This window comes from Pseudophryne corroboree, chromosome 1, assembly GCF_028390025.1.
Source record: "Pseudophryne corroboree isolate aPseCor3 chromosome 1, aPseCor3.hap2, whole genome shotgun sequence".
NCBI classification, from domain to species: Eukaryota; Metazoa; Chordata; class Amphibia; order Anura; family Myobatrachidae; genus Pseudophryne; species Pseudophryne corroboree.
In genome coordinates, this window is record NC_086444.1 from 610843263 (window position 1) to 610867254 (window position 23992).

At 44.6% G+C, this 23992-nt stretch overlaps 1 protein-coding gene across 2 annotated transcripts in view; it reads right to left on the reverse strand.

The window, feature by feature from the left end:
- Nucleotides 1-949: 949 nt before the first annotated feature.
- The window catches only part of PALM (paralemmin), a 118085-nt gene continuing 95042 nt past the window's right edge, over nt 950-23992 (reverse strand). Inside the window, exons 3-9 of one of the 2 annotated variants that reach the window (XM_063914389.1) lie at nt 21966-22046; nt 20737-20867; nt 15960-16074; nt 7066-7087; nt 6871-6930; nt 4650-4781; nt 950-3072 (exon numbers count right to left, since the gene is read on the reverse strand). In XM_063914389.1, coding sequence (XP_063770459.1) covers nt 2555-3072; nt 4650-4781; nt 6871-6930; nt 7066-7087; nt 15960-16074; nt 20737-20867; nt 21966-22046 — 1059 coding nt within the window. In that variant the 3' untranslated portion in view covers nt 950-2554. The remainder of the gene's footprint in view (nt 3073-4649; nt 4782-6870; nt 6931-7065; nt 7088-15959; nt 16075-20736; nt 20868-21965; nt 22047-23992) is intronic. The other variant, XM_063914390.1, reaches the window with a different exon arrangement.

Consider the following 23992-nt stretch of genomic DNA (forward strand, 5'->3'; position numbering starts at 1 on the left):
TATGTTATCCAGAAAACTCTCAAATCCAAATATTCCAGATAATAGTTCTAGTACCTGTATTTTTAAAACTATATTTTAGGACAAATCCACTGACGAATACCTTATATATTTGGTATTTTTGATATTGCCAAAACCTTGGTACCAAAACAACTGGGTCTGTATTGCAGGATTATGTCATTACATTGTTATAAATCTCAGATAACAAAGCCTGGCATAAGGCAGTGTTGCATTCTAGAATCGCCGACTTATTAAGGGCCCCATACACTAGTGCGATATTGCATGTTTTCGTGCAATTGCGATGAGTTCTTGAGATGGATAGCATGAAAAATGTCAAATTGCATGTACTTTTCTTGCGATTGCGTGCTCCCGTGTGTCACCCATCGCAATGGCAGATCACACATGCTGCACGTGAGATTTATCTCAATTGCATGGAAATAGGTTTAATAACATTAGATTGCCTGAGATAAATCACATGTAAAAATACACTTAAGTATGAAATCGCAATTGAAGGCCTCCCGGGAAGCTCCTGGACAGATTGCAGGAAATTTGCATGGAAGTAATTGCTGAGATATATCTCCCTAGTGTATGGGGCCCTTTATTTAGGCCCAGATTTATTAAGCCTTTGAAAGTGATACATTGCACAGTGATAAAGTACCAGCCAATCACCTCCTAACTGCCATATTACAGGCTGTGTTTGAAAAATGACAGGAGCTGATTGGTTGGCACTTTATCACCATGCAATTTATCATTTTCCAAGCCTTGATAAATCTGTACCTTAGTGTTTAAGCACTACCAGTAATGACTGGCCATGTTGGTGTGTCTGAAAGCTGGCATCTATGTCATAGTGCAGATATGAGCATGGCATTGTGTGTTGTGTTTGTATATATGTAAAGATTTCTTCAGCGAGTCATAGTCACGCAGTCATTCAGACAGAAATCATGTTGCAGTCTTGAGATTAAATGACACATTTTATTTACTTACTGAGTTTTTATTCTTCTTACAATGACTTGACCTGAAATCTGGGTGAGGAAGGGCAGGTAAATGTCAGTATCAGGCAGGCAGAGCAGGAGACAGTGGCACCAATAAGAATGCCCAGACTGGGGCCCAAAGCCTCAACAGCTCCCAGCTTCATGTCCTGCACTAGGGATACACAATTAGCTGGAGAAGGAGGATTCACAGTTAACATACAAGGGTAATAGGCAAAAGGGTAGAAGATGGGGGCTGGGTAACTTCAGTAGGACCTGCAGCAACTCTCCATGCATTACAATGCCTCGCAGAACATTGAATCCTATACATCAGCTAACTTATACAACTTCAAAAAAAAAAGTTAAAAAGATACCTGCACATCATACTTTCAGGCTTACTGAACACTTGAAATGAATGAGATCCATTTTAAATGGCTATAACTATAACAAGGATTATTTCATTCACTGGAGCATTACAGCATTCCATATGGCATGTTAGCTCATTATTATATGGGATAGTAATACACTGTTATTGCAGGCAGCAGACACAAGGAAATCAAACATCAGTACTGGTCAGGAACTATCCAGTTTACACTGTAGATCTATTATGATTGTCAACCTTTGTGTGACATCTGGAACTGGCAACAGTGTGGGACTACAGCTTTAAACTTTTCTCTTCTATATAATATTGTTTCATAAAACTAAGCCTTATAAATACCTAACCTTAAAATGCATTCTTCTGCAGGAATGGAAATGACCATAAAAGAGCCATCATCCTGTAATTCATAATTACTTGTAGTTGGGTACAGAAGCATTAGTCATGTTGCTGGTTCCTCAGCTCCAGAGGATAGATGTCTTATTACCACTTCACGCAGATTTTATCTGTAGAATCCTGTATGGCCTATGTAGCATTCAATTCACCCATTTCATTCTGCGTTTTCAAGCTAAAGGTTAAAATGTTTTGATTTCCTCTCCGACAGTCCAGGCCTGGCCAGTAACGATGAGCATTCAAATGATAGTGGACCAGGTAAAGGGACTTTGGGGGACTGTTACGTATCGTTACTGAACATCTTCACTTTTTACAAAATGGCAGTATCTTACTTAGTAGACAGAGAGAGCTGCAGATACTTAAAATAGGAAAACAATGAGTGGTAACAGGAGAAGAGGACAACATCTCGCACTTACAGCATGGTTAGTTGAGAAAGGAAAACAGGACAGCTCCTGTCATATATCTGGGGGTGAGATGGATGGAAGCCTCCTTCCCAGTCTGAAAGAGCTTGTACCTCAGGATAGATTGTGTGAGATATCTCCCATATTATTTGGGGATTAATAAATGACTGTCCTCCCAGGTTTTCTAAGGAGCAATGTATGTGGTAGAAAGGAGCCCACCTTGAAAGTTTTTGGATTATGGAGGGGACTCCCTGAAAGGCTGCGGTGAATAGAGATAGAACCTCTTCTGAAACTGAAAAGCTAAGTGGTAGTAGCTCCCCATCCAGGATTAATGGTAAAGTAAAGTACAAGCTCCCATTTCTCATCTTAAGGTGTAATTGGGCGGAGGAAAGGCACACCTCGTCCCTACCTTCACCTGCTTACATCACACTGCAGCACTTGCACCTCTGTTTCTTCATAGTCAGATCCTTCTCTCCGGTCTTGGGTGCTGCTGTGTCATTGCTCTCTGGCTTCTCATTCTTGTTTTGGGGATCTACAGGAGCACCATTAGGGGGATGCTGTGCCTTCTCTGGTAGATCTCCGTCTGCAGCCGGCTGGGGATCCCCATCACTGATGACAACCAGTTCAGCAGTGATGGCCTCTTCCAGACCCAGAACTTTCTTTGTCTCATTCTCATCCTCAACGTTTTGGTAACCCATGAAAATCATGGTTACTGGTGGTTCAGGACTTGGTGATGTCTGAGGAGGTCGAGCCTGCACACCAGGGATCTCTTTGCGGGGAGATGCTCTCTGGATTGGGGTCTTTTCATCTGAAGTCAGGGAAACATCACTGAGATTTGCCTCTTCTGCCTTGTGGATCAATTCCTCCACCTCGGTGGAACTGAGCTGGTGAACTGTGTCATTTGGAACTGCGACATCTGACCTCACCGCATGTACAACTGCAGGAGAATGAGAGAGAGAGATTATAAGGGGACTATACAAAAGACAAATATAAACAGAAGAGTCAGACTAGATGACAGGAAAGGTCAGAGATTAAAACAAAAATAATAATGAGATTTTCAGTAAGAAAAAAAAGTAATGTTTAATTTATCTCCATAGAAACCACTTCAGTTTGTTAACAACCTCCAATAATATACAAACAGGAAAGTCAAAACCGCTGTGTGGAAAGCTAAAAGTCTGAAAGTGTGTAATACAAGCAATAAGGGTGGACACTTTGAAGTCTGATATAACAAAGTAGGAAGGTGACACGAGAAATTGGAGAAAAATAAGAAATAGAGGAAGGAGATTGGGAAATGGAATATAGTTAAAGAGGAGCAGGAAAAATAATATCAAAATGCCTTTGTATGTAAGTATGGTTCTCGGTCTATGCTGGGAGTTACTTAGATACATTTACAGGATAATGCAAGACCCCATCCATCCTCCACTGTGGAAGTTATAGGCAGATATGGCATAGAAGCAACCAGGTCTGGCATTACATGGTGTAATGGATAAGGAGCAACTTCCAGTAGGAGCAAAAATGATGTGTCCGGACCAAGGGGCCGATTTATGAAAGACTGCAATTCTGTGCTGACAAGTGTCATTTCTTATCGCCACATAATAGAACAGTAAGCAGCGTTTCAATGGGACAACTGAAATGAAATCAGTCATTTGTCAGATATGGATCCTGTAGGAGTCAGTCCCAGGAAAGAAAATCACTTAACTTCTTGGTTCGGACCCATCCTGCCCAATGTGCAGGCATGGACACCAGACTGCGCATCTGTAAGCGGTAATTGCCACAGAGCAACTCATCAGATCAGTCTCCTTAAAAAAAATACAATTTTGTAGTCTATAGTTTTCAAAGGCTAAGGTCATCAAAAGATTTCGTTAAGGTCCATACACACTAGACGAGAATGTAAAAGATAGCGCTCAGAAAGGCCAATCCGAGCAAGATCTTTTACAATCTCGTCTAGTGTGTACCCTCAATGTCGTTAATGATGCTGGCTCCCGTGCATCGTTAACGACCCTCTCCCTCGTCTGAACATGTACAGATGAAGAAGGTCCTCATGTTAACAACAGCCATGCTGCAGATGCAGCATAGACGTCGTTCCACCCGCCGTCGCTCCCATCCCCGCTGGCATTGGCAAGTGTGTATGCACTTGCCGATGCCGGCACCCTGCCGCCGCCAATATCGCGTCGGCTGAGACTGGTTTAGTGTGTATGGGCCTTTAGCCAACAGAGGCAAGCTCCAAAAATCTAAGAGTTTGGTAAATTAGGTTATTATTGTAATCCCCATAGAAATATATGTGGACAACAGCTGCAGTCTAAAATAACTGTATCAGAAATTGGAGGTCTCTGCTGCGGGACCCTTTTTTAAATAGTCTTGATACTCTTCTGAAAACAGTCATTTTCTATTTGATAAATAGGCCCCTAGGTGTTACATTTAAGTAATTACACGACAGATCATCAAATATTTGTTGCTGAAATTACCACTGTGTCTTGAGGAGTAAAAACACCTGACCTACCAGAGCACCCCTACCTTTCTGTTCATCTTCATACACCTTGACCCCCTGCAGGAGGTGCTCTTGAGGGAGCACAGTGTTGCTAGAGAGGACCTTAGTCTCCCCTGTGATTCTGTCCTTCTCTACTGTAATCTCCACAGAGTACATGGCTGGGACACAAATAGGACAGTCACAGTAAATCCCACATTACCCCACAATCCCTCCCACCGCCCTGCTGAAGGGCAGCAAGCAGGTGCAGGAATATACAGGAGGGAAGGTGGGTGTAGAGTGAGAGCAGCGAAGCAGAGAGGCTTATGGGGAAACAGCCCTTTTCCTCAGTTTGCTGTGTCCCTGGCACCGAATCGTATTCATGCTGTGAGGACAACAGTGGCACCAGCAGTAGTCTGACATCAGCACAGTTGGACTTCACTGCACCTTCTTGGTGTTATTTTGATTTTAATATGTTAACATGATACAAAACAATGCTACTGCCTCCTGGTAGTTTTTCAAAGAAAAGAATCAGTCTTGTAAAATTTGCGCTTTTTTTCTGATAAAAAGACATGTTATTGAAATGTTTATTTCTTTATTACCACACTGTTTCTCATCATGTTAAGTAGTAAATTAACTGTGGGTGTCACTGTTGCTATATCTGTTTATGAAGGCATTTTCTTGGTAGCTATAAGACTTGCAACATTAGCAGCAATGATTCTATGGGCGGGATTCAAATCTTCTCTGCTCCCTCCCGCCCCCGTTGCCCCCGCTGGCAGTATTCAAATGTTACTGCCGATGGGTGCGATATCAGCATTTCAGCTCGCCACCCCCTGGGGTGGCGAGCTAAAATGCACGAAAAGTGACCCGTTTGGATGGCCAAACAGGACTTTTCGTGATCGCGCCCATGACTTTAGTCGGGTTTAGCTGCTTTACGCGCTAAAAACCCGTCTCTTGTGGGCGCTATCAGCGTGAAAACGGGGGTCATTAGAATATCGCTCCGCGATCTCCCGTCACTTTAGACGGGAGATTGGGGGCGATAAAAGATTTGAATCCCGCCCTATGTATGCAATTTAGAGCATATGGTTGGTACATCCATTTTACTGTAATGGATGTTTCATTGTCTTAACAGGAAAAAATGGTATGTATAATTATACAGTAACACTAAGGGGCTGATTCTGAGTCATACACTACAGCAACCATATCTGCGTCTGGCATCTGCGACTTTATGCTAATGTTGCTACCGGCCCTTTCCCTGGTGCCCAGCTATGTGTCATACTTGCCGACATTGCTGCCCCCTCCTCTGGGAGAGAGCAGCCTGGTTGGCGAACAGGGATCGTGTCAGATGGGAAGGGGCATGTCCGGTGGGCATGGTGGCACAAATAAATCACTGTGGCTCTGCCCCCCGCTATACAGTGCTGAGGAATTAGGCACTGTATAGAGGGGGGGCGGAGCTGCGATGATGCAATTCAGCGTGAATCGCGTCTTTGGGTCCTCCTCGGACCGCCCACTGGTGCTCTGTTGTGGGCGGCCGTAGAGGGGGAGCAGGGGCTTGGTGGCAGATGCGGGAGACTTGCCCACCTTTCCGGGGGACCTGGAGCCCACCCGATTTTCAGGAGCCTCCTGGCCGTTCCGGGAGGGTAGATAAGTATGCCATGTGTTGTTAGTGTGTAAGGATACAGACGTCGACTTTCAGCATCTTTCTCAACTCTAATAATGCTTGGTGTGTCTTTAGGAGCGACCATAGGTCACACCATTGAAACTAGGTGCAAAGTATGGCCTCCAATGTACACAATGGTGCATCTGCAACTTGCCCGTGACACTCCCACTACATGTCCATAAGATGGACCATCTCATGCGTCTGAGTAGCCACCTCTCAGTCACCGGCCAATAATGCATTTTCAATACCGTTCGCACGTCTCAATCCATACTGCAACTTTGTACGCACACGCCATTTGACACGTGTTCTGCACGTTTGTCATGACTTTGATGATTGTGCAGTTGCCATTGTGTCGGACTCAGAATCAGGCCTGGGACAGTTAGTAATGGTGTGGCAATGTGTTATATTTAGCATGTGTGTATGCTGTGTTACTTTTGAGAGACTGTTTGGCAGCGGTATTACTGCGCTGTGCAAAGATTTCATTCACTTATTTTGCGAAGTTCTTGTGAGCAACAGCCATGCCTCTTTATTGGATGCTATGTCAGCCAAGCAGTGCCCAGCACAAGTGGAAATACCGCAGAACTCGGCTGCCTGACCTAGAGTCTACTTACCTGCTCTCATCATGTCTGGACTGTCTGTCTTCTTAGCATGGGATAGTGAAGCATTCTGATCTGAAGAGATAAAGTAATGCAACATTGTGGAAATCATGTGACCCATAGTAAAACTTCAATCAAATATATTTTCTTAGATTCATTAACTCTGATGAGACATCGTCCAAACAATAAACAGCAAGAAATGTAACTTACCCCTGGCCGTATTCACTATGACCTGAAATTAAATGGAAGGTGGTTAGTGCATTTTGACATTGAAAATACAACCTGTATTTGTCTTAAATATATTCATAATTCATTTGTAGAAGAATAAATTATATATTTGTGTATATTTTACCAACATAAATAAATGTATAAATGTAGAGCTACGTGAGAACCAACTCCTTTGGTCCTATGTATTATTTACTTTTTGCATGCCCCTGGTTTCATATGCGATAACAGTCTGTGGTATGTTTTTAGTAAGATGAATTTTGAAGCATATATCTGCTAGGATGATTATTATTCTGCTCTATACATTTGATTTTAAATAATGTAACATCATCTGTGTGACGAGCAGAGTTTAATCAATTTCATCAAATGTAATATACAGCAGCAAATCAGCGAGACACAAACTGAGGCTGTTTTTATTGTTTAGATTATTTATTTTCATGCTATCTTAACTTTTATTGTGTCACATTTTACAATAAGCTTCATGTGACCTATTGTGTGCCTCAGTTTACGCAGGTTGGGTATATTTTGAACAGTGTGGATATTTTTTTCAAGAGCAGGCTGGACACATACTGTATGTGGTAGAGCAATATTTTACATAAGAGTAAGGCAGAGTGGTAAAGCACAAAGAGAGCTCACCGTCATGTTTAGTTTCGTGGATCTGTGCAGAAATGAGATTTAATTTTGTAATAAGATAAAGCAGTGGGCAAATCACATTTATGGATCAGTTCCTTGATGAACATAAAAGAAAAATGTGCTCTCCACACCCCATCTCTCTTATTTCAGGGCCTGATTCAGGTTTGTTAGCAAAACAAAAATAATCACACAACTGGGCAAAACCATGCTGCACTGCAGGTGGGGTAGATGTAACATGTGCAGAGAGATGTAGATTTGGGTGGGGTATATTGTTGACAAATGTTAGACATCTTTATTTTTACACTGCAATTTGGCTTTCAGTTTGAACACACCTCACGCACATCTAACTCTCTCTGCACATGTTATATCTGCCCCACCTGCAGTGCACATGGTTTTGCCCAGTTGAGTGTTTTTTTTTTTTGCTTTGCTAACAAACCTGAATCAGGCCCTCAGTACTGTGTCCTGCAAATTTTTTTTATATCCAGCATTTATACTGAGGGCCTATTCTTAACCTTGCCAGGGATGCCCTTGCTCCAATTGGTCAGTGAAAACATCTGCCCCTCTGCAGACTCCACCCAAAAACTAACTTTAACTGTTATCAAGACATATAACTTCAAGGATGTGATGCTGCACTGATGCCATTTTGTGCTTTGTACATTTATCAGGAAGGACTTATGATTCCTACAATTATGACATCTAATCTAAAGACTCAAAAATCGAGTTAACACTTCAGGGCTGATACAATTGTTTTGGGAATCTAAGAATCCTGTCTAAAATGGACTTTTTAGACGCGCAAACAACTGTCACAATTCAATTGTGTTTTGGCGCCCATGCATATCGCGCATGTCAAACCCAAACAGTCTAAAACAGCTAAACCCAGTCTAAACTCCCTGCTTTGGGCGTCCGCCCAAAGTGCCCAGTTTACACACACCCTCAGGAGGCTGTGAGAAAAAATGTGTCCACCGCAGCCGCTGGGTGCCCAAACGGCAAAACAATTTAATTGTTACCACTTGGCGCCCTCTAGTGTCTGTAGCGGAAAAAAAACATTTGAATAGTAAATGTACTATCTTCTTACGTTTCAAAGCCACAGGCGCCGGATTTAAAGAGCCAGTTATATTCAATACAGGCTGCTGAAACTGCAGAAGATTTGGCTGCTTAGTAAATGTAGCCCTTAGGATGGTCAGACAAGACATTTAACACCGGATATATCTGAAATACACATGGGGTCTGATGCTGAGTTACATAATTCTGAATGAAAAAGGAAACACAACTTAGGGGGTTATTCAGAGATGGACGCAGATCTTGCTTAACGCAGCAAGATCTGCGTTCATCTACTCCCATGCTAGGGGCCATCCAGCACAGGGAAAGGCTGCCCAGCATGTGTGTGGTGCCACCCCTTGATGCATTTGCAGTTTCATTGTGAACACATTGATTAGAGGTTGACCCCTACCTGCACAGCCTGGCTTTGCTGGCAGGAGGTCCGGCGCCATTTTTTTTTTGGAGCGGCTGCGTGTGATGTCACACAGCTGCCCGGAAAACGCTCCTGACATGCCCTCGTTATGCCCGTCACACCCGCAAAACGCAGGGTCGACACCCCTGCACCTGCCGCGGCTGCCAATCACCTTGCGGCCGCATCCTTCTTGAATGTGGGCACATAGTGAAGGGGCACACACGCGCACTATAGACGATGCGCGTGCGCAGAATCCTTGGATGTGGCTGCTGCATATGATCACATGGCTGCGTCCAGGTCTGAACAGTCCTCTTAGAGCAGTTACAAGGGATTTTGAGTCGGTTGTGTCTTGGTTGTTGCTCACTTATGGCTGACTGGACAACACTGGGTAGCAAAGGTGCTTTCACATGGAAGAGCGTCTTGTGGGCATGTAGTCAGAGTAGTGGGATATTCTGATCTGAGCATATGCAGATATCCATCACATTTCAGTTGGAACTCCTGAACCACGGATAGAGCTGATGCAAATGCAGCTAACAGGCATGACAGCTGCACTCACAAACAGGGCTGGGGGCAGTGTGGACGCATAGATGTGTCTGACTCAGGGCCTGATTCCGATTTGTACAGTATTGCACAGCTGGAGGGAAGTGTCTATGCAATACCATACAACTAAAATTCAAATGCCACAGGATGCGTCTGTAGGAAATCAGACACTTCCTGCCAGCATCTGCGATCTGTGTGCTGCATCCAAAGATGCAGCATCAGATCACCCTTGCAACGCGCCCACATTTGGTAGAACGGTCCCTGTCACCACCCCTCAAATGCCGCAGCATGTCAATCATGTTGTGGCTAAGGGGGGGCATGCAAGCGATTACGCAGGACCCGGTCTCCACATGCATATGCAGACACCAAAACATCGGATCTGTGAACCATCAGGTTTACGTACACATTTGAAACAGGCCCTCAGAATATGGGCCAATGTTCATAGGGGATTTCCGTTCGCTGGAAGTGGCCAGAATTGTGACCACATTTCCTGTGACTCAGAGTTAAACCCATGCTGTCTGGCTGTACTTAAATTTGATCGCTTGAAAATCTTATCTACTCTTTTATTTTCCTACACACATTAATAGGTTCTGTTGAAACATGACATTTTTCACTACAGGTGGCAATATAAACAATAATGTTGAACCATATTGTGCATATGTTCAAAATATTGTTACAATTTATTCTGGATCCACCTTGATATTCATATAAGGTTTTAGCAGTTGCCATAACTAGACACTCATTTTGGCAAACTCTGTTAAATTAGGGTCGGGCTACCCCAGTTGCAGATAAAATATTGTTGCCAGATCCAAGTAAAAAATCCATGTCTATCATTTTTACTGTGTTGCTCAACATTTCTATATGAAGAATGGAGTGTCCTTTGCCCCAGGTTCCCGCACATGGTGGAGTCACCACTGCTAGGCCTAACAGCAGTTATCCTCTTGTCACCCAGCTGAATGAAGTAGTTTAAAACTCTAGTGTGATACATTAATTAACTTGTGTGGGAGCCTGGGATTGAATAATACAATGAAGAGCATGCCATGGCTACGCCCCTGTCCCAATTTCATTGCGTCTTTGGACGCAATGAGAATACATTCTAACGCTGTAGGTGGCATCTTGGGACAAAAGATGCCCCCTGACAGCACTGCAGTTCTGAATGCTGCATCCGAAGATGCGATGGTCACAGCCCACGCCTATTTGATTAAGCCTCAGCTTACTCAGAATGACTGGTGGGACTGCTCATCTGGGACCAGGTAGAGACACTGAGCTCAGCACGCCTACAAAATGGGGTGACACAACCCCATTTTGTAGAATGGTCCACATCGTGTCCCCCACCCGCTGTAGCATTTCAATAATCCTGCAGCTAAGGGGGGATTGCAACAATCAGAGATGTGTGCAGACAACTGGGTTTGTATATGTCTGAATGAGGATCAAAGTGCATTGTCATAGTATTGCCAGAGTATAGGTGGTCATTCCGAGTTGTTCGCTCTGTAATTTTCTTCGCATCGCAGCGATTTTCCGCTAACTGCGCATGCGCAATGTTCGCACTGCGACTGCGCCAAGTAAATTTGCTATGCAGTTAGGTATTTTACTCACGGCATTACAAGGTTTTTTCTTCGTTCTGGTGATCGTAATGTGATTGACAGGAAGTGGGTGTTTCTGGGCGGAAACAGGCCGTTTTATGGGAGTGTTTGAAAAAACGCTACAGTTTCTGGGAAAAACGCGGGAGTGGCTGGAGAAACGGAGGTGTGTCTGGGCGATCGCTGGGTGTGTTTGTGACGTCAAACCAGGAACGACAAGCACTGAACTGATCGCACTGGCAGAGTAAGTCTCGAGCTACTCAGAAACTGCACAGAGAAGTCTTTTCGCAATATTGCGAATCTCTCGTTCGCAATTTTGATAAGCTAAGATTCACTCCCAGTAGGCGGCGGCTTAGCGTGTGCAAAGCTGCTAAAAGCAGCTTGCGAGCGAACAACTCGGAATGAGGGCCATAGTGCTGGCATACTTGTGCATGCTTTGTTGCAGAATTTGTTGTGTTTAAATATCCCAATAATTATTGAGCATATATGAAAAATGACAGCCTTAAAAGAATTTTACCGTTAAAAAAACTTGAAGATGAGAATTTTACTCACTACACTCCCTAATAATAATACTTATTATTGCCGGATGTTGCTTATTATAGGCGGATGTTGCTCTTTAGGAACACAACAATGGCCCTCATTCCGAGTTGATTGCACGTAGCAACTTTTTGCTGCTCGTGCGATCAACCTGACGCTGCCTATGGGGGAGTGTATTATAGCATAGCATGACTGCGATCGCTTGTGCAGCCCTGCTATGCTAAAAAAGTTTCCTGCAAAACAAGACCAGGGTCAGACTTACTTACCTTGTGCGACGGATCCAGCGACGAAGGTCCCGGGATTGACGTCAGACATCCGCCCTCGAAACGCCTGGACATGCCTGCGTTCGGATCTCCACGCCCCGGAACGTCTCCCCGCTGTCAATCTTCTTGCGATCGCGCTAGCGATCACTATCTTCTCTCTTCTGGTCGTTGCCCGTCGACGGCTGTCACTAGGCAACGACACGCGTGTGCATTGCGGGCACCGCGCATGCACAGTTCTGACCCGTTCGCACCACAGCGAAGAACCGCTGCGTGCGAATGGGTCGGAATGACCCCCAATGTCCTGTTACTTAGCAGGGACCCACTACTTACATATAGGGCTTAATTCAGTAAGGATAGCAGTTTCTACAAAAAAAGCAGTTTCTGTGATCAAATAGTTGCCGCTCACAAACAGTGAAAAATCACCCATCGTAAAAATTGCGAATGCATCGCAATATGCGGCCTGATTGCAAAATCATACGCAATTACCGGAACATTGAAGATTTTTCCTAACTGCGCCAGGCAACGTCATCCACAACTTTTGCTAAACAAGAGGCTTACATCAGAGGCCCTCCTTAAAAACGCTGGACACGCATGCATTTTTTCAGACACACCCATAAAACGGCGGGTTTCCGCCCAGAAACGCCGGCTTCCTGTCAGTCAAACAGCGGCTGCATTGCGATCACAATGTGTACACATTTTTAGTCACTGTTTTTGCTAGCACATGCGCAGTCGTTCGATAAGCGGCACAATTGCGATTAGCAAATTTTGCGATCCTTACTGAATTAGTCCCATAGTTAGAACTGTTGTGATCATCCTTGGTGCTGCCCGTCTCTGCTGGAGTACACCCAGGCATCTAACAAAAGACGGCCTGTTTAACTTTTATAATAGGCATGTATTATCTGGTATACATGACACTTTCTACACAGTAACACCACTGTGAGCAAAATTGTACCGAAAAATGAATAACACCTCTCTTAGTTCATTTGCAGACATAATATAATGAATTAATAAATCAACACATCAGCGGGGTGTATGTCTCTAATGAGGCACTGTTACATAGGAAATACAAAATCAGGGACATGCACATACTGCATATACCCACACACAGTATTCCTATACAAGTACTTGGTAGATAGTCTCAGTATGATATTAAGGTAAGTGACTGTGCAGATATTACTTTCTCAGTGTAATATAAATGCTTCACCTGGTACCATCAAGGACAGGATGAGCAACCCGTTGATTTACTCATGCACTGGATATCTGGCAAGTTCACTATTTCTAGGAGCAGATGCACCTGAGTGCAGGAAACCAGGAGTATGTACAATGAAGATGAGCAGTGTTAAGGATAGGGTTGATTTACAAGTCAAGCTTTAAAAGGGGGTAGGAGCATGCCTGCCAGCCTTATGGCCTTCAGTTCCAAAACGAACATGTTTAAGGTGGAGGAATTGCGAAACGTCTACGTTAGTTAGGCCCCAGTTACAGTATGGGCGATTCGTCTCTGTCGCCATGATCAAGACATTGACATTGAACCCGGATGGAAGTTATCAAACAGTGGCGTGAGAGGGGAAAAGTTATGCAGTGAAAACAACACTTAGGGTGAAAATCCCTGTCTACGTATAATGTCACTGTCCTATCAGTATTGTGTTGGGGATCCTTTATTTTTCAAGACAGCAGCACAGCGACGTGGCATTGAGCCGACTAATGTTTGGAGCTCTTCCTTCGTTATTATGTGGTGCCATGTGGTGCCATGAGACAATTATAGCCGCAATTAATTATCTTTATTGGATGGACGCCTCAGATGTACCAGTTTTTTCAAACTATTTTATATAAAGAATTTATTTTACTAAACTGTGAATTCTTGTCGGGTGATTTTTTCTGGTGAGAGGGTTTCTCTATAGGCCCCAATCAGGAGCTTCCTAAGGGGAAATAGAACTCAAGCGAAGTCCCTCCCTTGAATCTGGAAGTGTTTAATTTTCAACCAGTTGTACTATCATAGCGCACTCTGTATTTATTGTCTGTCTCTATTTCTAAGATCCTACTAACAGGGGACCTTTCAGTAGTGCTGCTCAGTCTCAGTGCAGGAAGGGTATTTTTGTTTTTTGTCATATATATTTATATATATATATATATATATATATATAGTGGTGGCCAAAATTGCGGACACTTCACACAGTACAATGATTCATATATCAGATGAAAGGAAATTTAATGCTGAATTCAACACAATAAACAGAAGTGAAATATTCACATTACAAGGGAAGTTATGCTACTTTCAGTCAGACAAGGAAGCACGGATGTGTGAGATTCAAGAAGCAGATTGTAGTAACAGCTACTACCAGCCAATCGGAATAGTCGTTCTGAGGACCAATCAGCTGTCGTTTATGAGCAGGTGCAAGGTCATGTTCAAAGATGGGAAAGGTCAGTTTGGCTGTTTCATTTTGCAGAATAAAGTTGGTTACTGAAGTACAGTTACGGTTGGATGTTTGTGTGTATTGTTTAGTGCTATTGATGGTGTCAAAAATAAATACAACAATGTCGTCCGGGCAAAGTGGTGACTGGTCACCCAGGAAGAGATCCAGGATTGTGGTGTTACGTGAAAATGGTCTTTCGTATGTAGCAATTGCGAGAGAAGTTGGTGGGAATGTGACAACATAAGGAGTACGAAAGTTTTGTTTATGCTATCAGGAAACACAATCTATACAAAACAAAGACGGAAAAGGCCGGTTAAAGTGCACAACAGCTGTTGATTATAGGAGAATAAAACCAATTTGCGTCAGGGACAGATGGATGTCATCTGCTGCCATTAGCAGTGAACTGAGTGCAACTGGTGTTTTTGTCAGTGCAAGACCGGTACGGAGAAGACGAACGGAGGTTGGCCTAAAAGGTAGGATTCCCCGAAAAAAGCCATTCCTGAATAAAAAGCAGCTGCAGAAACAAATACAGTGGGCAAAAGAACACGGGCAGAAGGTCAGTGGAAACAAGTAATATGGATTGACGAAACTAAGCTATCTATATTTGGTAGTGATGGGAGAAACTATGTGAGACGTCGCATCGGGGAAGATACAGATTGCATTCAAGCGACAACAAAGAATCCTACAAGTGTTATGATCTGGGCATGTATGACAGCAGGTGCTGTAGGCCGCCTTCATGTCATAGATGGCACACTGAACAGCAGAAAGTACATTGACACCATCCTACAACGAAAACTTCTACCTTCTATCAGGGATCTTTTTCCAGACAATGCCCCATTTGTTTTCCAGCAGGATTCAGCTCCCTGCCACACTGCAGACAATGATTCACGGAGAATGACATACAGTTGCTGGGATGGCCAGGAAACAGTCCAGACCTGAACCCCATAGAACATTTGTGGTTCTGTTTGAAATGCTTCAGATGTTATAATGACAGTCCTCCTCACCTTAACGGTGTGAGCTCTTGGAGGAATGGCTGTGACCATTCCTCCAAGAGCTCACACCGTTTAGGTGAGGAGGACTGTCATTATAACATCTTAAGCATTTTTGGTGTGTGTCCAAACAATTGAAATGTTGTTTTATTATGTTTTACAAGCTGTCAAATTTTTGATTATGGATTAAAAACTATTTTATATAAAGAATTTATTTTACTAAACTGTGAATTCTTGTCGGGTGATTTTTTCTGGTGAGAGGGTTTCTCTCTAGGCCCCAATCAGGAGCTTCCTAAGGGGGAAAAAGAACTCAAGAGAAGTCCCTCCCTTGAATCTGGAAGTGATTAATTTTTAACCAGTTGTCCTATCATAGCGCCCACTGTATATATATATATATATACATACATACATACTTGTATACTAATAACATTTTGTGTGCAGAAGCTTATACAAATGGAACCTAGTGAGAACCTCACCTTGTGGCTCCTGACCATGTTCTCAGGCTCCGAGTTTGCTGATTCCTCTGCTAAGCTCTCTTTGGTGGACGTGCTGGACAACCCACTCTCCAGTAGCTCAAGTTCTCTCTCCAGTCTTGGGAATCGGAGAGAAAAAGGTGTTAGAAGAAGGCAAAGCACCATGAATGGCCTGCTAATGTTTGTCACTGAGGCAAGTACAAGTAGTAATCCCTATGATGCCACAGTACCACAGTAATATATTATTATAGAAAGAATAGCAGCCATAACTAGCCATCGTGGTTGAGAAATTACGTTCTCCTGCAGGAAAGACATATTCAAACCAACATTTGGAACACATTTTCCAGGGATTCTGCACATTGCAGAACATATGCAGTCTCCACATGTAAAATGCTCTAGATGGACACAGGGCCTGATTCACAATTGTATGCTATGCGATTGAGCGATTATCAGTGGTCTGCGTATCTGTCACTGTCACGATGTGCGCATGTGCTGATTTAATTGCAATTATGGTCATAGTGAAGATCCATGTGCAAGTGATTGACAGGGACCATTTTTTGTGAGGTAATGGGAAGTGGTAGCAAAAACGTGGGTGACGAGACTGTTTTCGAGGTGTTTATCAGCCGCCAACTGTGATCCTGTGCGCAGCATCTCAGTTCCGGTGGCCATTCTGAGTGACCATAGACTCAGGTAATTAATGTTTCCCGGATCTGCGTCGATGCTGTGAGACTAAGGTAATTAATGTTTCCCGCATCTGCGTCAATGCTGCGAGACTCAGGTAATTAATGTTTCCCGGATGTGCATCGATGCTGCGAATATGTACGTGGATTCGGCCAGCTGTAAAGTCTTCGGTGGGCGTCTCTATATAGATCCCGGTGGCTGGTACATTAGCATATTATCGCACATCCTCTGAGTCACTAATGGCATCTGTGGCAGCATTAGCATACTGCCATGAATCAGGCCAATAGCATATTACACAAAGTAATATTACACTACTCCTGGATATGTTGTATACATCTACTTGCTGTCAGGAGTAAAAACAGGAACAATATTATCAGTGTCATGTCACTGCCCACTTCATGTTGGGGCCTCCCAACTGCCAAAGCAGCTCCAACTTCACCCCTCCCTCAACCACCACAATTTACTGACCATTGCCCCTCCTCCCTCACCAGTTCCAAAATAAAAAAATGAAGTCATAATGACAAAAGAAAAAGAATCACCTGGCCTCATCTGGTCATCAGCCTTGCAGGGTTCTCATGCATGTAAGCATGCTGTGCCGCCCCCCAGCAAGTGTCACCCCTAGGAACGTGCCTCATATGCCTAGTAGGAAATCCACTACTGCCTGCTGTACTTTAAAGATCCCATTTCAGGTCTCTGAATTTACACAGCATAGACAATGAGGATTGATGCTATTTATATCAGTCAACCTGCAAACTTTCATCTGTTCCATAGTGGAGCCGGAAATCTTTCTAGGCACATAGACAGACAACACCAGTTTTGCCTGTGTGCAGCCCACTGTTGGAGTAGTTTATTTACCTAACAAGTGCCCAGTTGCTGTTACAGCCAGGGCCATAACTAGAGGTGTGTGAGCGGTTGAACAGCACCCTGCAGCTAGTATCGCTGCTGCAGTGCTGGCCAAAGCATCCTTTCGATGCTCCGGCCATGCACCCTGCACTGCTGTTCTGTGCTTTGTGCTGGTCTGTGCTTTGCTGCTCCGGTCAAAGCACTACTGCCCACCTATTTCCTGGTACAAAGCTTTATGACGGCAAGCACTCAGGGGAAGTTACCGGCAGCACAGGGTGCACTAATGCCTTGTTACATGGCTGGTCACAGCTCACAATATTCTACAGTAAAGTTACCGGCAGCACAGGGTGCACTGATGCCCTGTTACATGGCTGGTCACAGCTCACAATATTCTACAGTAAAGTTACCGGCAGCACAGGGTGCACTGATGCCCTGTTACATGGCTGGTCACAGCTCACAATATTCTACAGTAAAGTTACCGGCAGCACAGGGTGCACTAATGCCTTGTTACATGGCTGGTCACAGCTCACAATATTCTACAGTAAAGTTACCGGCAGCACAGGGTGCACTGATGCCCTGTTACATGGCTGGTCACAGCTCACAATATTCTACAGTAAAGTTACCGGCAGCACAGGGTGCACTGATGCCCTGTTACATGGCTGGTCACAGCTCACAATATTCTACAGTAAAGATACCGGCAGCACAAGGTGCACTGATGCCCTGTTACATGGCTGGTCACAGCTCACAATATTCTACAGTAAAGATACTGGCAGCACAGGGTGCACTGATGCCCTGTTACATGGCTGGTCACAGCTCACAATATTCTACAGTAAAGTTACCGGCAGCACAGGGTGCACTGATGCCCTGTTACATGGCTGGTCACAGCTCACAATATTCTACAGTAAAGTTACCGGCAGCACAGGGTGCACTGATGCCCTGTTACATGGCTGGTCACAGCTCACAATATTCCACAGTAAAGATACCGGCAGCACAGGGTGCACTGATGCCCTGTTACATGGCTGGTCACAGCTCACAATATTCTACAGTAAAGATACCGGCAGCACAGGATGCACTGATGCCCTGTTACATGGCTGGTCACAGCTCACAATATTCTACAGTAAAGATACCGGCAGCACAGGGTGCACTGATGCCCTGTTACATGGCTGGTCACAGCTCACAATATTCTACAGTAAAGATACTGGCAGCACAGGGTGCACTGATGCCCTGTTACATGGCGGGTCACAGCTCACAATATTCTACAGTAAAGTTACCGGCAGCACAGGGTGCACTGATGCCCTGTTACATGGCTGGTCACAGCTCACAATATTCTACAGTAAAGTTATCGGCAGCACAGGGTGCACTGATGCCCTGTTACATGGCTGCTCACAGCTCACAATATTCTACAGTAAAGTTACCAGCAGCACAGGGTGCACTGATGCCCTGTTACATGGCTGGTCACAGCTCACAATATTCTACAGTAAAGATACCGGCAGCACAGGGTGCATTGATGCCCTGTTACATGGCTGGTCACAGCTCACAATATTCTACAGTAAAGATACTGGCAGCACAGGGTGCACTGATGCCCTGTTACATGGCTGGTCACAGCTCACAATATTCTACAGTAAAGTTATCGGCAGCACAGGGTGCACTAATGCCCAGTTACATGGCTGGTCACAGCTCACAATATTCTACAGTAAAGTTACCGGCAGCACAGGGTGCACTGATGCCCTGTTACATGGCTGGTCACAGCTCACAATATTCTACAGTAAAGTTACCGGCAGCACAGGGTGCACTGATGCCCTGTTACATGGCTGGTCACAGCTCACAATATTCTACAGTAAAGATACCGGCAGCACAGGGTGCATTGATGCCCTGTTACATGGCTGGTCACAGCTCACAATATTCTACAGTAAAGATACTGGCAGCACAGGGTGCACTGATGCCCTGTTACATGGCTGGTCACAGCTCACAATATTCTACAGTAAAGTTACCGGCAGCACAGGGTGCACTGATGCCCTGTTACATGGCTGGTCACAGTTCACAATATTCTACAGTAAAGTTACCGGCAGCACAGGGTGCACTGATGCCCTGTTACATGGCTGGTCACAGCTCACAATATTCTACAGTAAAGATACTGGCAGCACAGGGTGCACTGATGCCCTGTTACATGGCTGGTCACAGCTCACAATATTCTACAGTAAAGTTACCGGCAGCACAGGGTGCACTGATGCCCTGTTACATGGCTGGTCACAGCTCACAATATTCTACAGTAAAGTTACCGGCAGCACAGGGTGCACTGATGCCCTGTTACATGGCTGGTCACAGCTCACAATATTCTACAGTAAAGTTACCGGCAGCACAGGGTGCACTGATGCCCTGTTACATGGCTGGTCACAGCTCACAATATTCTACAGTAAAGTTACCGGCAGCACAGGGTGCACAGATGCCCTGTTACATGGCTGGTCACAGCTCACAATATTCTACAGTAAAGATACTGGCAGCACAGGGTGCACTGATGCCATGTTACATGGCTGGTCACAGCTCACAATATTCTACAGTAAAGTTACCAGCAGCACAGGGTGCACTGATGCCCTGTTACATGGCTGGTGACAGCTCACAATATTCTACAGTAAAGATACTGGCAGCACAGGGTGCACTGATGCCCTGTTACATGGCTGGTCACAGCTCACAATATTCTACAGTAAAGTTACCAGCAGCACAGGGTGCACTGATGCCCTGTTACATGGCTGGTCACTGCCCACAATATTCTACAGAAACGTTACCGGCAGAACTGGGTGCACAGATGCCCTGTTACATGGCTGGTCACAGCTCACAATATTCTACAGTATCTATCTTCTACTGCATGGATATGGTATAAAATTATTAATGACACTTGTAAAAGTAAAATGTGTTTTTTACAGCATCACTATATATAAAATAAGCCGATTCAAATCTTATTAAAATAAAAACATTACTAATGATCAAATTTCACCAACATCTTGGGACCCTGGTGCCATGGCTTAGCAATGTACCTGGACATGTGAAAACAAAATGTATAAGGAAACTTCCATTCCGGTATTGATACATCTGTGTGTGTTTGCCATTACTTGCCATCTTACAAAAATGTTACATTTTATTTTTGAATTTTAAAATTCCCCAACTTCCCTTTCCCTATTGAATTAGCCAGCAGTATACCCATTGTAACGCATGAACTCTTTAATCAAACATGACCGTTCCAGACTTGTAATCCATATACCTCTGAATACTGTCTTCTAGTTCCCGGGTTTTCAGATCATCATCCTGCATCTGTTTCTTGGTTGCCTCATCTTCTTCTGGAGTGGAAGCCGGAGCTCCCTCAAGTAGCCAGCGCTCCCGAAGAGCCTTGGACTGTATAAGGCGAGACAATAAGAAATGCTTAATGGGCATTTGCTGGAATATTCCAAGTGTCACTTGACTTTTGATTTTCACTTGTTCCAAAGCAAGTTTCCATTGTTAGGAGAAATTAACAAGAACTGCACAATGGGTTGGGTGTGATTGGTTGACAGTTACCATACTGACATGATTGAACTGTTAACATGCACCATGTCTATATGGATGATGTATCAACATGATGAACTGTTGACAAACGGTCTCTGGAGTCTTACTTTGCCTCGGCGGCTTGCACAAATTTAGTTGCATGGGTTACGTTCCAAATGTGAATGTGATGTTATATGTCAAATATCATAGACAAGCCAGCATTTGGGGTCAAAGAAGATGAGCCACTTTTAAAAAAATGTTTGCTATGTGCAAGACAAGCATTTGTCTAATCCCTCCATCAGGGATGTCAACCACACACACTTTTTTAACTGACATTACAGTATATTTTTCTGACAACTCATTTTCAGTGATGCTTCGTGGTCTAGTAGGTTAGCAGGATAAGTGAAAGCAAGCAGCTTTAACAGTCTTACTGCATATTTGTCCCGAACTATAACATGGTTGCAGGGGCTACAGCCTGCCTTTCAGCTTGTGACACTGACACAATGTAAAATGAAAGCAAATACATGAGTGAGTCTGTGCACAGCATTGGTTTTCCTCCACCCAACATAGGCTTTCTATCCTTCCAGCATTGATTTTGTTTTTGTAGCGGAAGCCAGAGGCTGACAGCAAGAGCAGAAAGGGATACTTGAACCCTATAGACTAAGAGCCTGTGAACATGGGTTTCAGAATATGAAAAAAAAAATCAAGGGGTATCAAACTTAGGGGGACATTTACTAAGCAGTGATAAGAGTGGAGAAGTGAGTCAGTGGAGAAGTGCCCATAGCAACCAATCAGAACTGAAGTAACATCTATAATTTGTATACTATAAAATGATATAGAGCTGCTGATTGGTTGATGGGGCAATTTCTCCACTGGCTCACTTCTCCGCTCTTATCACTGCTCAGTAAATGTCCCCCTTAGTGTAGTAAAGCAATGTAACAAAACATGAAATCCCTGCCAAAGACTCACCTTGAGATGCTGCAATTGTCTCCGGTCATCTTCAAGTTGGCGTCTTTTGCTTTCCATTTCGACCTGACGTCGTCTTTTTTCCTGAGGACAAGTAAATATATGGCAGTAGTAGAATTAGGATGGTTTACAGAAATGTTATATGTCATAAATGATTTAAACAGGAGCAGTTACAGAGGTAAGGTACGTAGGCTAACCTTCCCCCCTACCCCTCCCTATCTGCAGCCTAACCCTAACCCCCCCCCCATATCTTAACCCTAACCCTCCCCACTATTGCCTAACCCTAACCCCCACCCGTCGGCCTAACCTCAACCCTCCCCGCTTAGTGCTTAACCCTGACCAAACCCCCCCACCGCAGCCTAACCTTAACTGTCCCCGCTTGGTGCCTAACCCTCCCGTCTTGGTGTCTAATCCAACCCTAACCCCCCTCCCCCCCGCAGCCTAACTCTAACCTCCCCTCTAGTACCTAAACCCCACAGTCTAACCCATACCCGGCATACTTACGATCGGGATGAAACAGTTGGGATTCCGGCGGCAGCATTGTGAGCGTTGTTAGGATTCTGGCGTCAGTCTTCTGACCAGTGTGTCAGGATTCCGGCATTGGGGTTCCGACTGCTGGTATACTAACCGGATCCTTGTCTCACAGTGTCAGTTTTTGGGAACAGGTTTACATGGGTGTGGCTAGAGGGACCAGGGTGCTAGAGGGCAATTGCTCTTCAGGACACCATTATTTATTTTCTAATAAAGATTTCTGGGACATCCTTCAGTGCATATAGAAATTATGTGTTTGGGTACATTTGTACTGTCCAAGCAGCCATTTCACTACAAGGTTTCAAAAGAATAGAGGAGGGGACAGGACAAAATGGAGGGCAGGGCATCAGTCATGTCCTGTGGGTGTTGCTACTTATCTTCACATAATAAGCTGTTTTTATAAATCTGCATTGCTGTTGTTGTGGTTTCTTGTACTACTTCCTTATTTACCATTTTCCTGCCACCCTTACCAAAGACTTCAGCCTTCCCTTAACTGAGACACATAACATCAGTCTAAAAGCCCATACACACTAGCCTATTTTGAGCTCAAAGCAGGGACGTGCAGTCAGGGGAGATAATGATTCAAATAATACAAAGAAGATACTTATGTACTTAAGTATCTTCTTTATATTATTCTAATCATTGTAATTAAAGTAGTTTGGGAGGCACTGATAGCAGTGCCTCCCGTAGACAATGAGAACGGGACAGAAAAGGGGGTGGGGCCAAGCAGAGCGCTGTAAAAGCCAACTGAAAAAAGTGTAAAAAGCGGCACATATACAAGTGCCTCGTTAACAGAGACGGACTTTCAGCCCACATCAAAGCACGTGCCTGTCAGCAAGGCACACGTGATTTGACAGCGGATCCAGCACTGGTCCAATCACCCATAAGCGGCAGCGGGGCAAGGGTCTCAGAACTGCCACTCCTCACCTGCTGCTGGTGGGAGCCTGCAGCCGCCTGCGCCCGGTGATCTCCGTGACCCCGCAGGCGCAGCTGACAGCACCGGGGAGCGGGGAGAGCAAAGCCCAGCAGCGGCATCTAATCTGTGGCAGTGGGTAAGGAGGTGGCAGTGGGAAGCCCAGAGCAGCGGCAGTCGGCACTCTCCTCCTCCTCTCAGGCAGCAGACTCAGCAGCAGCACAGGGCCTGCTGCACTCTCCCGCTGGCAGCTCTGTTAGGACTCAGGTGAGAGGGGCTGGGTGGGGGGAAGGTGACTTGAAGTAGTGTGGGCAGGGGGGTAGCTCATCCCCACATCTGACACAGGGGGCACTACGTGTAACTGGCACTACGTGTAATTGGCACTATGTGTAACTGGCACTACAGGGGGGCACTACGTGTAACTGGCACTACAGGATGCATTACGTGTAACTGGCACTACATGGGGGCACTACATGTAACTGGCATTACAGGATGCATTACATGTAACTGGCACTACGTGTAACTGGCACTACAGGATGCATTACGCGTAACTGGCACTACAGGACGCATTATGTGTAACAGGCAC